This window comes from Priapulus caudatus, unplaced genomic scaffold (assembly GCF_000485595.1).
Source record: "Priapulus caudatus unplaced genomic scaffold, Priapulus_caudatus-5.0.1 Scaffold1830, whole genome shotgun sequence".
NCBI classification, from domain to species: domain Eukaryota; kingdom Metazoa; phylum Priapulida; class Priapulimorpha; order Priapulimorphida; family Priapulidae; genus Priapulus; species Priapulus caudatus.
In genome coordinates, this window is record NW_014578891.1 from 20,720 (window position 1) to 36,839 (window position 16,120).

At 44.5% G+C, this 16,120-nt stretch overlaps 2 protein-coding genes across 2 annotated transcripts in view; one reads left to right on the forward strand and one right to left on the reverse strand.

The window, feature by feature from the left end:
• The window catches only part of LOC106817691 (5-aminolevulinate synthase, nonspecific, mitochondrial-like), a 28,072-nt gene extending 15,613 nt beyond the window's left edge, over nucleotides 1-12,459 (forward strand). The window contains 6 exon segments of the mRNA XM_014822376.1: nucleotides 5,645-5,784; nucleotides 6,570-6,698; nucleotides 7,148-7,312; nucleotides 7,631-7,706; nucleotides 7,709-7,764; nucleotides 12,232-12,459. Coding sequence (XP_014677862.1) covers nucleotides 5,645-5,784; nucleotides 6,570-6,698; nucleotides 7,148-7,312; nucleotides 7,631-7,706; nucleotides 7,709-7,764; nucleotides 12,232-12,459 — 794 coding nt within the window.
• A 1,819-nt stretch (nucleotides 12,460-14,278) lies between these two features.
• The window catches only part of LOC106817693, a gene marked incomplete in the record, with an annotated part of 16,019 nt that continues 14,177 nt past the window's right edge, over nucleotides 14,279-16,120 (reverse strand). Inside the window, 1 exon segment of the mRNA XM_014822380.1 lies at nucleotides 14,279-15,777. Within this exon segment, the coding sequence (XP_014677866.1) occupies nucleotides 15,733-15,777 (45 nt within the window).

Genomic DNA, 16,120 nt, shown 5'->3' on the forward strand with positions numbered 1-16,120 from the left:
GCGGAGCTCGCAAACCTTCTCACTTACGGACTAGTGGTGCCAAGCGGGGCAGCTTCCAAGTTTTTGAGAGCAAGACTTCATGTTTTTGATAGCAAGACTTCATGTTTTTGATAGCAAGACTTCATGTTTTTGATAGCATGACTTCATGTTTTTGAGAGCATCTTTAAAGTTTTTGATAGCATGACTTCATGTTTTTGAGAGCATCTTTAAAGTTTTTGACGGTCAACTGTCTTGCAGCCGCTAAAACAAACAGGGAAATTTCGCCAATTGCAAAGCATCGCCTACGCATGAGAGCATTACGAAAAAAAAGATTATATGAATTATTAGTATTATTATTAAAACTCGCGGCACCGCTGGCTCGCCATCTCGCCACCTGATCCGTCATGAGAAGTTCGCGCGATCACCGCGGCAACGACAGCGAGACGCGGTGGCGCCCCCTGCGCTACTGCGCCATCACCATGCGCGGGCACAGCTCACTCGGCAGGCTGCACGGCAACTGTTCCGTGACGACGCATCTCGATCGCAGCGGCTGGCGGCAGTAGTCGATGTCTTGCGGGCAGACCGCGTCTTGCGCTCAGCCCATGTCGTCCCGACAGTCAGCGTGACGTCTACAGGGAGAGATCAAACATGTCTGATCGGCGACACGCGGTGCACGCATGCGGGCAGGCAGCGATGTAGGTCGCGGCCTCGCGTGGGGATGTATAGTATGAGACCGCTATTTAATTATATTAAAATGATTTACAATAATAATAGATTTATATTATGTTAATATTAATGGCCCCCCGGCAGCCTGGGTGATGGAGAGTGAGCGAGCGTGTGGTGTATGAGTTGTGCCGTGCACTGAGCGTGTGCGTGCACGTGGCGCGAGCGAGTGGCGCAGTATACTACTCCCAGCCGGAACTGGTCGGCACATGCCGTCGGGTGTGGTAACGGCGTCGGAGCGACCCTGGAGCAGTCATCTGCGCGCGGGCACGTCGGAGAGTGATCGCTGCGAGTAGTGTTATATTTCTGTCGTTCTGTGTTTGTTCATCAGCAGGTTACTCCTCGTGCACACCTTAGGTCGCCCACTGTGCCAACAACAGCAGCAATCACGAGTGAGAGATTGACAGAGACGTGATACTCCAGCCACTGTAGTATAGTATACCTTATTGCAACGTCAACTCCTCACGTATCACATGGCACAAGCACATGTATAGTCAGGCGCAGAGATATCCGATCTTCCTGATCAGAGGTACTACACTCACTCTTAAATTCTGTAAGAAGGGCTGTTATAAATTGCGGATGTCTCCATAAGAAGACTACAGACCTACGTTACGTTCATAGATATGCAGCAGAAATCACTCCGATGTTCCACGATAGAGCTTACAAACTACCAGAAATCTCACGACACACCTTAGAATCCGTGACGTTCTCACATCGTAATAACGTTGCAGATCGCGCCGAAGACGTCAGGAAGAGAGAGGGCGGTGGTGGTACTCACGTGGGAGTCGGAATGATGATGGTCGCGGCGTGTGAGACTGCGGGGATGAGGCAGTGGCCATGAGCCTCCCGCTGTAGATACGCACCGCTCCTGTGGGGTTGTTTTTCTAGCTCTCAGTCGAGCCTTTCTCCGCTCTTCAGAAATCTTAATAGACAATGAGATCTTATTCACTATGTGATAACTTATGTAGGTATTATTCATATGTATAACTTATGTAGGTCATTAGTCACTAGGTATAACTTATGTAGGTATTTTCACTATGTATAACTTATGTAGGTATTATTCACTATGTATATACGAGTAGGTATTAGTCACTATGTATAACTTATGTAGGTATTCTTCACTATGTATAAACTTATGTAGGTATATTACACTAGTATAACTTATGTAGGTATTATTCATATGTATAACTTATGTAGGTATTACTCCTATGTATATTATGTAGGTATTATTCACTATGTATTATATTAGTAGGTATTAGTCACTATGTATATTTGTAGGTTTATTCACTATGTATGAAACTTATTGTAGTATTATTCACTATGTATAAACTTATTAGCGTATTACTCACGATATGTATAACTTATTAGGTATATTCCTATGTTATTATGTAGGGATTATTCACTTGTATAAATTATTGTAGGTATTACTCACTTGTTAACTTATGTAGTATTATTCACTATGGATAAATTATGTAGGTATTATTCACTATGGTATAACTTATTAGTTTATTCCTTGTTAATTATTGCTAGGTATTATTCCTATGTATAATTATGTAGCGTTTATCCTATGTATTAACTTATGTAAGTTTATTCATATGTATACTATATGAGTTTATTCCTATGTATAACTTATGTAGTATTATCACTATGTATAAATAAACTTTATTGGTTAGGGGTTATATTCACTTAGTGTATAACTTATGTAGGTATTTTCACTATGTATATTATGTTAGGTATTATTCACGTGTATAACTTATGTAGGTATATCACTATGTATACTTATGTGGTATTATTCACTATGTATTAACTTATGTGGTATTATTTTACTATGTTAACTTATGTAGGTATTATTCACTTACGTTACTTATGTAGTATTATTCCTATGAGTAACATATGAGGTATTATCTCTAGGTATAATCTTATGTAGGATTATTTCACTAATGTATAATTATGTAGTATTATTCACTATGTTAACGTTATGTAGTATTATTCACTAGTATAACTTATGTAGGTATTATTCCTATGTATAACATTGTAGGTATTATGTCACTATGTATAAACTTATGTAGTATTTTCACTATGTATAACTTATGTAGGTTACTATTCACTATGTATATTATGTAGCGATTATTCATATGTATAACTTATGTAGCGTACTATTCACTATGATATAACTTATGTAGTGTATTGATGCCTTGGAATAACTGATGTAGGCTATTATTCAATATGTAGTAATTTATTAGGTATTATTCACTATTTAACTGATGTAGGTTTATTCACTATGTATAACCTATGTAGGTATTATCACTATGAATATACTTATTCACCATGTAAGTAACATTGCTACTGTGGCCCCTCTTATAAACTTGCCTGAGTCAAGAGCACACTATAGTTTGCAGTTGCTACCCGTCGACAAGTGGTTGATACCTTAGGTATCCACTCGTTCTCGCAAGAGCCAGCAGGTGAGTGAGGAAGGCATTGGGCGCGTTGCTTACCGCGTGGAAGTGTTTCCGATGTATGTAGACACGTGCGTAGATTGGTGGTTGCGTGGCATGCTTGCGAGCGTTTGTACCCTTGACGGCTGGCCATGGCCTCCGCTGGGACCGATGGGAGTAGTTCCACGAGGTGTGAATATGACGCCGCGTAGCTTCGGATCATGTCACCAGGGCGGCGGACGGCGAATGTAACCACCGATGTGGCTCGAATGCTTTGCCTGGAGCAAACACACAACGAAGAATCAGTCGAGCGAATAGCGAGAACACGCAAACGCAAACACCTGCAAAACGTCGTCATCAAAGGTGATAGCGTCATGCGATAAATGTTCTAATGTTATTATATTATATTATGTTTATAACTGATACATGTAACATTGTAACAATTGTCACACTGATACATGTAACATTGTAACAATTGTCACACTGATACATGTAACATTGTAACAATTGTCACACTGATACATGTAACATTGTAACAATTGTCACACTGATACATGTAACATTGTAACAATTGTCACACTGATACATGTAACATTGTAACAATTGTCACACTGATACATGTACACATTGTAACAATTGTCACACTGATACATGTACACATTGTAACTCCTTTCACACTGATACATGTAACATTGTACTGTACACTCCGGAGTAAAGAACCTGTCTAGGTTTTATCACACACGTATCTTGCCCGTCACATCTTTCATCCCCTGTCATTACCTACTCCGTTGTGAATCAAACTACGTTTTATGCTTACTATAGGCGCGTTGTCTAGGTTATGCGTAACCAGTCTGTGTATAGATAGGCATATCGATAATCTACGCCTCGTCCATATTCCCGATTTACATCGCTACTGACCCCCCGGCAAACACTTACTTACCAATCTGCTGCAGCTCCAACAATGGCTACCAAACTACTTCGTTGAGCGACAATGTATTTCCTAGCACTTGCTACAGCCACAGCTCCTACCCGTGGATAAACGTACGTTCACGTCTCAGATTCTGTGCACCGACTATAGTCTGCTTTGCACGCGGGTTGCTGTGGTCACTTGATGTTATTTGTTTTGTAAGAGCAAAAATCGGGACCGAAACCGGTTGGCTCGAAAGCAACAAAGACGCCTTCGTCTTAATCCTCGTCTCTTCTGCTTACCTTGGGCATACACGAATGGAAATTGAAGGTCTCGTTGTGTCAAGTAGTAGCCAGTGACTGACCTTGTGTCACTTGTTGTCGTCAAGGCTTTACGTGAATCCTGTATAGTAAATATAACGTCAGTGGTAAAATTGTTTTCGAAAGAGTCGAAGAGTTTTCGAGTTGTCAATTGTAAAGTTTCTAAAAAAATTCTTGCATCCCCCCCCCCAACTACACTGTGTAGTACTCACGCCTAGACTCCCTATGAGTGAAAAGTTTTACACCTAGAGATTTAGACAGGGAAAAATTAGCTGGTGTTATTTTTGGGTGATGTTATCGTGTCCACTGTTTCCTTGAAAGGAACTATAAAACTTCTCGAGGCGATGGCAACCCTCCAGGGCTTTTCCTGTCAGTATTTTAATGTTGTACTTTTACTCACAATCCTACATCTTAATCCAAACTAATAAAAACTCACCGAATCGAGACGCTCAGAATAATAACACCGCCGCCAGCGAGAGTTGTTTGCGAAAACCTTGCGTTGCTCGTTTGCGTTTTCGTTGTTGGTCGGATTTCCTGGCATCGAGGCGTGATCGCCGTGGCGAGGCAGAAAGAATGAGCGAGGGGAAGTGGGTGCAGCGTTCACACTGCTTACGATCTTCCATCCTCGCTATCACCTACTGGCTCAACCTGCTTACAAACTGTACGGTTAGACGTAGTCAGGGCCACTTTTAGTTTCCGCGAAACTCGCTCGTGTGGCTGTACATGAGATAACTGAACGTGGTTTGGCCCCCACCAGTAGCTGACATATATTCCTTTGTTCGGCTCTCGTCTTTTGCTCTCGTGTCGCAAACGTCATGCTTGAACCATATAGACTGACCAATCGGTCACAAAACACACATTAAAATCGACCACGTAAATTGATGCAGACTTGCACAGAGAGGTCATGCTTGAACCATATAGACTGACTAATCGGTCACAAAACACACATTAAAATCGACCACGTTAATTGATGCAGACTTGCACAGAGAGGTCATGCTTGAACCACAGTTCGACAACGTTTTTCGATGCAGACTTTTGTTATTAAGATGACAGGGCAGATGGGTTATTAGAATTTTTTNACTGAATTTTCTGATATAATCTACGCTGCAATGTTGGTTACAATATTTATAACATTATAAACATAATATATAGAATATTAACACATAGAACATTTATCGCAGTGACGCTACTAACATTTTGATGATCGTCGTTTTGAAGGGTTTGCGTTTGCGTTGTTCTCTGCCATTCCTCGACTGATCTTTGTCGCGTGTTCGCTCCAGGCAAAGCATTCGGCAACATCGGTGGTTACATCGCCGGCTCCGCCGCCCTGGTGGACATGATCCGAAGCTACGCGGCTGGTTTCATATTCACGACCTCACTGCCTCCCACCGTCCTTCACGGAGCCATGGCAGCCGTCAAGGTACCAACGCGCGCAAGCATGCCACGCAACCACCAATCTACCACTGTCTCATTACATCGTGAACACTTCCACGCGGTAGCAACCGCAATGCTTTACACTCCATCTACCTGTCCTCTTGCGAGAACGAGTGGATACTAAGGTTACCTAACCACTTTCACGTGGTAGCAACTGCAACTATAGTGTGTCTCTTGATCTAGCTAGAGTTTTATAAGAGGGGGCACAGTAGCAATGTTACCTACATGGTGAATAAGTATATTCATAGTGAATAATACCTACATAGGTTATACATAGTGAATAATACCTACATAAGTTATACATAATGAATAATACCTACATAAGTTATACATAGTGAATAATACCTACATAAGTTATGCATAGTGAATAATACCTACATAAGTTATACATAGTGAATAATACCTACATAAGTTATACATTGTGAATAATACCTACATAAGTTATACATAGTGAATAATACCTACATAAGTTATACATAGTGAATAATACCTACATAAGTTATACATAGTGAATAATACCTACATAAGTTATACATAATGAATAATACCTACATAAGTTATACATAGTGAATATTACCTACATAAGTTATACATTGTGAATAATACCTACATAAGTTATACATAGTGAGTAATACCTAAATAAGTTATACATTGTGAATAATACCTACATAAGTTATACATAGTGAGTAATACCTACATAAGTATATACATAGTGAGTAATACCTACATAAGTTATACATAGTGAATAAGATTCTCATTTGTCTGACGTAGATTCTGAAGAGCGAGGAAGGCGTGCGACTGAGAGCTAGACACCAGGAGGCGGTGCGGTATCTACGCGGGAGGCTCATGGCCGCTGGCATCCCCGTCAGGCACACCCCGAGCCACATCATTCCGATCCACGTGAGTAGCACACCACCGCCCCTCTCCTCCTGACGTCTTCTGCGAGATCTGCAAAACCGTGTTTATCGGATGTGAGAACGTCACGGATTCTAAGTCGTGTCGTGAAGATTTCTGGTAGTTTTGTGAGCTCTATCGTGGAACATTTGGAGTGATGTTCTTGGATCCATTTTTATTGAACGTTAGAGGGTAGGGTCTGTAGGTCTCTCTTATGGAACATTAGCGGCGATTTTTACATGCCCTTCTTACAGAATTTTAAGAGTGAGGGTTGTAGGTACCCCTGATAGTGAAGATCGGATATCCGTGCGCCTGACTAGACATGTGCTTGTGCCAGTGTGATACGTAGAGGAGGTTGACGTTTGTCATAAGGTGATACTATACTACAGTGGCTGGAGTATCACTGCTCTCTGTCAATCTCTCACGTCGTATGTGTGTGTTTGTTTGTGCTACAGGTGGGCGACCCTAAGGTGTGCACGGAGGTGAGTAACCTGCTGATGAACAAACACAACCACTACATCCAGGCGATCAACTATCCGACGGTGCCGCGCGGAGACGAGCTGCTCAGGGTCGCTCCGACGCCGTTCCACACCGACGACATGTGCGACCAGTTCGTGCTGGTGAGTAGATCACATGCTCACTCGCTCGCGCTCGTGCACGCACACGCTCGTGCACGCACACTCATGCACGCACACGCTCGCTCACTCGCTCCATCACCCGCTATATTAATATTAACATCATTATATGATTAATATTAAATTTATTATTATCGTAAATATTTTAATATAATTAATTAGCAGTCCTGTAGCGTTTAAACCAGATGATTGCGAATGGTCTTCATACTATAATTCTCCCACGAGAGGGCGCGACCTACATCGCTGCCTGCGCGTCGTCACCGCGTGTCGCCGATCAGACATGTTTGATCTTTCTCTCGCTAGGACGTCACCGATGTCTGGGACGACATGGGGCTGGAGCGCAAGACGCCGGTCTGCCCGCAGACATGCGACTACTGCCGCCGCCGCTGCGATTCGAGATGCTGTCGTCACGGAACAGTTGCCGTGCAGCCTGCCGAGTGAGCTGTGTCGCCCGCGCATGTGATGGCGCAGTTAGCCGCCAGGGGCTGCCACCGCGCGTTCCTGTCGTTGCCGCGGTGATCGCGCGAACCTTCTCATGACGGATCAGGGTGCGGAGATGGGCAGCAGCGGGTGTGCCGCGAGTTTTATAATTAATAATACTAATAATTTCATATTTAATCTTTTTTTTTCGTAATGCTGCTCATGCATGTAGCGATTGGCTTTGCAATTGGCAAATTTCCCCTGTTGTGTTATCTGCGCTGCAAGAAGTTGACCGCGAAAACTCGTTAAAGACTGCTCTCAAAAATATGAAGCGTCATTGCTATCAAACAACTTAAAGATGCTTCGAAAAACATGAAGCTTATTCAAATGCTTGCTACAGGAAACATTAAGTCATTGGCTATCAAACCAACATTAAGTGCTTGCCTCAAAAAACTTGGAAGCTTGCCCCGCTTGGCACCACTAGTCCGTAAGTGAGAAGGTTTGCGAGGCTCCGCCCCAGACTGCATGGATAGCCGACCAGAACCGTGTGTAGGCATGGACACGCTTAATCACACCAATTTACACTGCGCTCTCAGTGATTGATTCAAACTTAAAGTTTTACAGGGTGGAAAAAATACGCACATTCTTTAATACGCAAAACGTGTATTTTTATATTAAATATTTACAAAAAAAAGTGTGTTATTTAAAAGTTTACAGGTTTTTTTTCGGATAAACGTTGTTGTATTTTGTTTTTGTTTTCATTTGGAGTCGTGTCCAGAGCCGTCCTCGAAGTTCGCACATTATGGCAGCGCTGTTGATCTTGGTACATTTTAAGCTAGCCGAAAAATTTATTTAAATGCGTATACTAAATTAAATAACAAACAGTCAGAAACGTGAGAAAAATAGAGATCAGCAGTGAGGCCCTCTCTTTAAGATGCAGGTGATATTTCCGGTATAGTTCTCACGCACATGTCTCGACCAACTGCCTGGAGAACGAGTGAAAGAGGCCTCTTGTATCTTGTGATGCCCGCATGAAATGTGTCGCTTAGATAGAAACTGTAAAACTGTTTGCAATGTGAGCGTGATAGTGTGTGACACGCCCCTGCGGGGAATGCAACAGATGCGGAGGTTGGTAAACAGATGTCACCACCGTCCTTTGAATTAAATGCCAGTATGACAGTTGATTTCGGTAAAGCGATTTAGTCGGAAAGTATTCTATAAACGAAATTTCACAGTGTAAATTCTCTTTGCGCAGTCTTCAATTTGCTGTGATTATCAGAGCCTGAAGCCTTTGTTACCACGGTAAGTATTTCCTCACCATTTTGCTANGAGGAAGAGGACGCGTCATCGCCGGCTCTCTCGGTTATATCGATGTTTGTTATTGATCTGTCGCAAGTCAGAGTTTATGAAATATTCTAGATTCGGCTGTACGTAGGTAGATGGTGCAATAAATAGTGGTCGCTTTGTACATTGAACCTCGTTCGTGCGCTGTCTTTCTCATTCTTGTCCGGTAATGCTGGTGCGTTTATGAGTAGCAACGGCTCGCGCGCCACGACTGCTAGAGCGATTCAGGTCAATTTTAGTCGATATTAGAAATGTATGCAGAGAGTCTCTACGTATGTGATACACAAATATAACTTGATACCAGCGATGATACCATAGAACACTGCAGATAATCCTGGTAAGTAACAATACACTTTCAACAATACAGTGTGTAATATCAGGGGTCGAAATTAGCGGTATCCCGATATCCGCGGATACACAGATTCCATTGTTGTTGGGATATTCAGATTTGATGCTTGGTATCTCGCGGGATAGTAAAAAACAAATCCGGCAAAATCGGGTTAGTGTTGTTGAGTTATCAACTTTATAGCGGCAGCGGCATCTGAGCGATGTGCGCGCAGAGTTGCGACGAGCGGCAAGTGCGCCCTACCTATGCACATCGCGTTTCCATCTGAAGCGTTGATCGCACGTAGCGTTTCCATGTGACCCAATAATTTTGGCAATTTTACCAGCAGGCATCAGCATATTGCCAGAGCAAGCGTAATAAGCGTGGCCGATGTGGGTAGAGTAAACACAGAATGTCATGTGTTACATTTATCAAGCGAACGCAGACAATGCGGCTAACACAATCCGTCTGCATTGGGGGGGTGTCGTGTTGGAGGCGCTATGTAAAGATGGAACGGCGAGGACATTTGGAAAACATTTGAAATCTTATGACATGGGTTGAATCTTTTATTCGGCAGATATATACCTTCTACTGATGTAGGTCTATTAAATACCGGCTCAGCAGGGAGTGAACTAGGCAATATCAGGCGCTCGTACATATTCGCTCGCGCTATGGTACTGGTAGGATACCCGAGTGTTTTGCCGCTCGAGAACTGGAGCACTCAGCCCACTAACGATTAGGCGCGGGACGTATAGTGCTGAGCACGGTACTGGTATTGGGCGTGGCATTCGTGGAAACGGGCTGCGCATTGCTGTCACGGGTCTGCTGCTTCGATATTGTGTCCTGTTTTTTTAACCGACACTCACAGGCCTGTTGTGTTTTTCATTGCAGTAATTATCATCAGATTCGTGAGTAAGATTAGACAGTTTCAGATAATTACTACTACAACTTGACCAGCAATACATCTGTGGAATAGTTCCAGCGGTCAGTTGTACTCAGGCGACCACGTCAAAATGTCTGGATCAAAACGTGGCATTAGAAGAAGCACGCCCAGAATGGCTGAATTTAATGGTGATTCTGATTGACTCGAATCTGAGTCGCATGCCAGTAGTGGCATAGTTGTGGTTTTGATGGGCTATATTAGGCTGTAGAGCTTAGCTCTCAGAGCGAATAGCCCTTGCGCGCGCGTGTTCCTGGTACGCCAGGCGATGGGGGGGGCTATAGTTCGTAGACTAACTGTAGGAGTCTACTGTTGTATTTCTGACTGCTGCATCGATACATACGCCGGTCTGTGCATATTCTTTAGGACACAAGTATTTCATATTACTGGATTATACATGGTGTTATGTTTAGTAGTTTCAGTTATGTATTCGGTCTGTGGCGTTCGGTGTGTTGGTGGTGAGTGGTTTCGCCAGCCGATCGATTTAGGCGCGTCCAGCGAAGCGAGCAGCCACAGCTGGCTTGCCGGTCTCGGACTGACGCGGCGAGCGATGCATACATGTAGGCGTTGGCGTTATATCCGTCGGTTATTCGTGCGTGTTCCTACAGTCGTCATGGCGGAATGGACGGGTATGTCGCTGGCGGAGGTCGCCTTATCCGTTGAGTGCCTCTGTTCTCGTCAGTTCAGATATAGTTCAACTCTGATGACAGCTTGCGTGTCCTGTGTGATTAACATATGTTATGCAATAAGTCTGTGTTAGTTATAGTCAGTGAGTCAATGCTGGCCTGGCTATGCTTGTATTTTCATGTGAGCTTGAGGACAATATACTGAGATTGTGTGTGAGTATGAGCTACGGAGGCAGACCATCTCGCGAGGAATTGGCGAAAGCTGCAGCCAACTCTGGGCCGTGGTTCTGTACTCTGTCGACATGTGCGTGCGCGGTTAAGCTGGGTCATGCGGCGCCTGCTGTTCTATTTGACTGCGTTCCATATAAGCTTGTCTTGTGGCATATATCTGTGATGCTTTTTTCATGGTTTGTTATCGTAATAAGTTACTTACAGTATTACATAATTCTTCAAATGCTTATTATTTGAGATACTAGCTGCTATATATGGCTACTGATGTCTCAGGATTTTGGATGACGAGACCTTTGCTTGTCTAAATTACTATCCATAAATGGGATACCCAGCTGGTGGTTCGGGTGGGGGATCCCAGATTTCAACTACCTAGTATCCCGATGGATACCAAAAATAAAACGTCCTAATTTCGAGCCGGCGCTGTGTATTGTTGGGCACGACACCTAACCTACACTTGTCGTATTCTGTGTATTGATAGGTGAAGCGTACACGTAACAACTGTGCTTTAAATTCGAAGTTTGCATGTTTCAATAACAGTTGCCAGAATAAACGTGGCGAATCAGACTAGATTCAATCAGAATCACATGCTATTTGCAATAAGAATGTCAATTTCAAGTTACAAAAAAAGGGAAAAAGTGTATTGTTAGAATGTGCTTCAGGACAAACAACAGTGTATTGTTTGAAGCTGATGAGGGTAGCCTGTACTACAACACAGTGTATTGTTAGAGGGGCAGGTGCTTGCGTGCCACAAAATATCAGTATTCGAACAAAAATTGATGGGCATCTTATGCCTGTCTGGCCCGGCTATTACAGTCCTCATGTCACCAGTGCGTAATTCCGCGCCCCAACTAGTCGCAGCATGTGTGCTGCCACGTCCACGTAGCCGCACGCTCGCTCAGGCCTCTTCGCCAATGGCGCGTGTGACTGCCTGCCCACGCGCGGCGCACCGGCCCGCACGGCGGCTGGCCGCTGAGCGCTTCACCCTTTCGCAGGACTGAAGTGAGCGTTGTCGGAGCAGGACGCTGCCAGCATCTTCCAGCTGGACTTCCGACCACAGCTCGACGCCACGCCGGTCGTCCTGAGCTCGGGTCTCTTACGGCTCTCCACCTCGTCAGTCGGCGAACGCACTGCTGCCGGACCCGTGCTTTGCGTCTCGCCCACACCGCCCCCATGGCGGCCGCGTTGCGTGATCCAGTACGGCAGCCTCGTGGCGGCAGTCGATTCGGCGTCGTGTGCCGGTCCGTAGTGCGCGACCGCAGCGAGTTTTTTTTCCGCGGAGTCTACGGAGAGGAGCTGTCCGCCTGTGCTGCGGCAAATTTCGCTCGCCTCCGTCCAGTTGTGAGAGCTGGTGAACCCGCGGAGGCAGTAGTTCCCGACGCGCTCGTACCCGTCGCCCGCCGAGCAGTCGTCGTCGTGGTCGCCGGAGCCGCCGCCGCGTGGCGCCCCCGCGGCGTCAAGGCGCGACGCGAGAGCGCGCACCTCCTGTGTGAGCGCGTCGAGGGAGGCGCGGATGGCGTCGACGCTGCGTCGCGCGTCTAGCGGGTTGTAGGTGAGAGCGAACACGCAGGTGTCGTCGCCGTCTCCCGCGCCGCCCTGCCCGGCGGCCGGCGACGATGCGAGGAAACACGGCAGCGGGAGGAGGAGGAGGAAGAGGAGGCTGCACGGTAGATGCATGGTTTCCTGTGTGCTGCGGGAGAGAGAGAGAGAGGAGAGATACATCACGTAGTAAAACTGTATTAATGCTAATACATGTACACGTTGTAACAATTATCACACTGATACATGTACACATTGTAACAATTGTCACACTGATACATGTACACTTTGTAACAATTGTCACACTGATACATGTACACATTGTAACTCCTTTCACACTGATACATGTACACATTGTAACAATTGTCACACTGATACATGTACACATTGTAACAATTGTCACACTGATACATGTACACATTGTAACTCCTTTCACACTGATACATGTAACATTGTACTATACACTCCGGAGTAAAGAACCTGCCTAGGTTTGATCACACACGTATCTTGCCCGTCACATCTTTCATCCCCTGTCATCACCTACTCCGTTGTGAATCAAACTACGTTTTATGCTTACTATAGGCGCGTTGTCTAGGTTATGCATAACCAGTCTGTGTATAGATAAGCATATCGATAATCTACGCCTCGTCCATATTCCCGATTTACATCGCTACTGACCCCCCGGCAAACACTTACTTACCAAGCTGCTGCAGCTCCAACAATGGCTACCAAACTACTTCGTTGAGCGACAATGTATTTACTAGCACTTGCTACAGTTACAGCGGCTCCTATCCGTCGTTAAACGTACGTTCACGTCTCAGATTCTGTGCACCGACTATAGTCTGCTTTGCTCTGCTTGTCCTACATCTTAATCCAAACCGATATAAACTCACCGAATCGAGACGCTCAGAATAATAACACCGCCGCCAGCGAGAGTTGTTTGCGAAAACCTTTCGTTGCTCGTTTGCGTTGTTGTTGTTGGTCGGATTTCCTGGCGTCGAGGCCACAGGCACTTGGACCGTTTCAATAATAAAATGATGGTTAATAAATACAACTTGTCAGTACTACTAGTACTACAGTACCAGCAATAGTCTTAATGTTTGATTTGACCTAATAACTTCACTTCAACACCGTTAAATACACCGATGCAACACATAGCCCGCACGCCATTGTGCATGCACAAATACACAGTAGGTTAGAGTAGGCTCTAACCCCTTCCATGCATCTATCTTATATTGGTCTTGTCAAAATTACATGGCTGGCATTATGTGTAGGAGGGGATGCAATCACTGGCTGTTAAGTAGACCTACAATGTGAATCTCGCTTTCAACATTTCTGGCTTTATCTCTGGACGTATGATGATAGACGTTAATGTACACGCACAAGGATTCATAAGCATGTGTGTACAATTAGAGGATCGCTTGTATACAGTTCTTGCATGCGTTTTTTTCTGACATAGTTTCTAGAATATGCCTTTCGACATAGGTGCATATTTACAACAACAGCTCAAAGATAGAGAACGAATGAAGTTTTTTCTCAGTCAGTTTTTATTACTAAATTATTATTGTTTGTTATTTGTAACAATACATGATTTCATTTCATCCATCGCTAATTGAGCCCCATTAACAAGTTTAGATACAAAAAACCACGGTGTTTGTGCATATATATATACATATATATATACATATATATATATATACATATATATATACATATATATATATAATACTAGGCACGAGCAGACGAGATGTATACTATGTTATCATGCACGCGTGGCCACATGCTAAACGTACTGCCGTTAGTAGAGTATTCTGTGACAATAAATAATGCCATGGAGCGTATAAATTGCATTCAGTTGCATAACTGCTAGATACGCGCTCAGAAACGCAAATAGAACGCAATGCCAACATAATCAAGACATTATGTACATTTCAATTAACACACGCGCACACGCGCACACGCGCACACGCGCACACGTGTGTACATGCGCGTGTTTACGCGAAATATAGCCATCTAAATATACCTGGATACCCAGTGAGGAAAGAAGTCGAGAAACTTTAGATAAAAAGACTCTACGCTACGAGAATATGTGAACGATAAAAGAGCTTTCGTTGTTTATAGACAATAAGCTTACATGTTACACCTGATATTCTACATAAGCCGTTATTCGGCGAGTAAAACCCCACTAGGTTTCTCGTGTGCGATAAACTTGCTAGTTATTGTAGTGTGTATAAATAACAACAGCACATTCCAGTTAATACACGAAGGAATGCGCGTTGACATATAATACAGTGTATTCGATCTGTGTTGTAACGCATAAACCACAATATAGGAATTCTTGAGGCAAGTTTCAGACGGCATATATATATATATATATATATATATATATATATATATATATAAGATTATCTGAGTTAGAATTACGCTCCCCATTTTGCTGCCATCGTACATAACGTAATGAAGCCTCTAAGATATAAGATTACAGGGCGAGGAAGCAGTCGCTTGCCATTCTCTTACGTTTAATTTGCGTCGACTTCGAAAGGCGGACTGCGTACGTCATTTATAATATTATGACGTGCATACTACCCCGCTCATGATGGCGCTACTTGCGCATGCGCCATGATACGTTACGAGAGACGGGCTGCGCAAGATGAGGGGGATCCGGTTTGATCCGGACTTTTCGATGAATCCGATTTCTTCCGGTGAATCGATACATCAGTAGATCGCCGCTGCTCTGCTGTACGGGCGAATTCAGGACCCCGTAACATCAGCATCTTTGAATCCTCGGCTAATAATCAACACCCGTTGCTCAAACACAGCGTGTTGTTCTCCTCACGGCGTGTTGCTGTCGTCCTCACGCGCCACCGCGTGATTTCACGCCATCTGGCGGACGAAGATTTGTTGCCTCACACATCCTCACATCTTCACGCGACAACGCTGTCTCATCAGCTTCTGCGTAGAGCGCCATCTCGCGGCAGCGGAGTTACATCCGGCCGCCATCTTTCCACATCTTGCGAGTTGGTGGCACCTGCGAATACATTCGGACGTTATTAGGATATCAGACGGAATAACTGTTGCGTTCTCGGTCACACGCAAATATTTCGTACTTGCTAGTAGAAGAGGAACATTAGCGGCACCAGAGCATCCAGATCATACGGGATGTATCGTAGGATGGACGGACGGACGGACGGACGGACGGACGGACGGACGGACGGACGGACGGACGGACGGACGGACGGACGGACGGAGGATGGATGGATGGATGGATGGATGGACGGATGGATGGATGTATCGTAGGATGGATGGATGGATGGATGGATGGATGGATGGATGGATGGATGGATGGATGGATGGATGGATGATGGATGGAT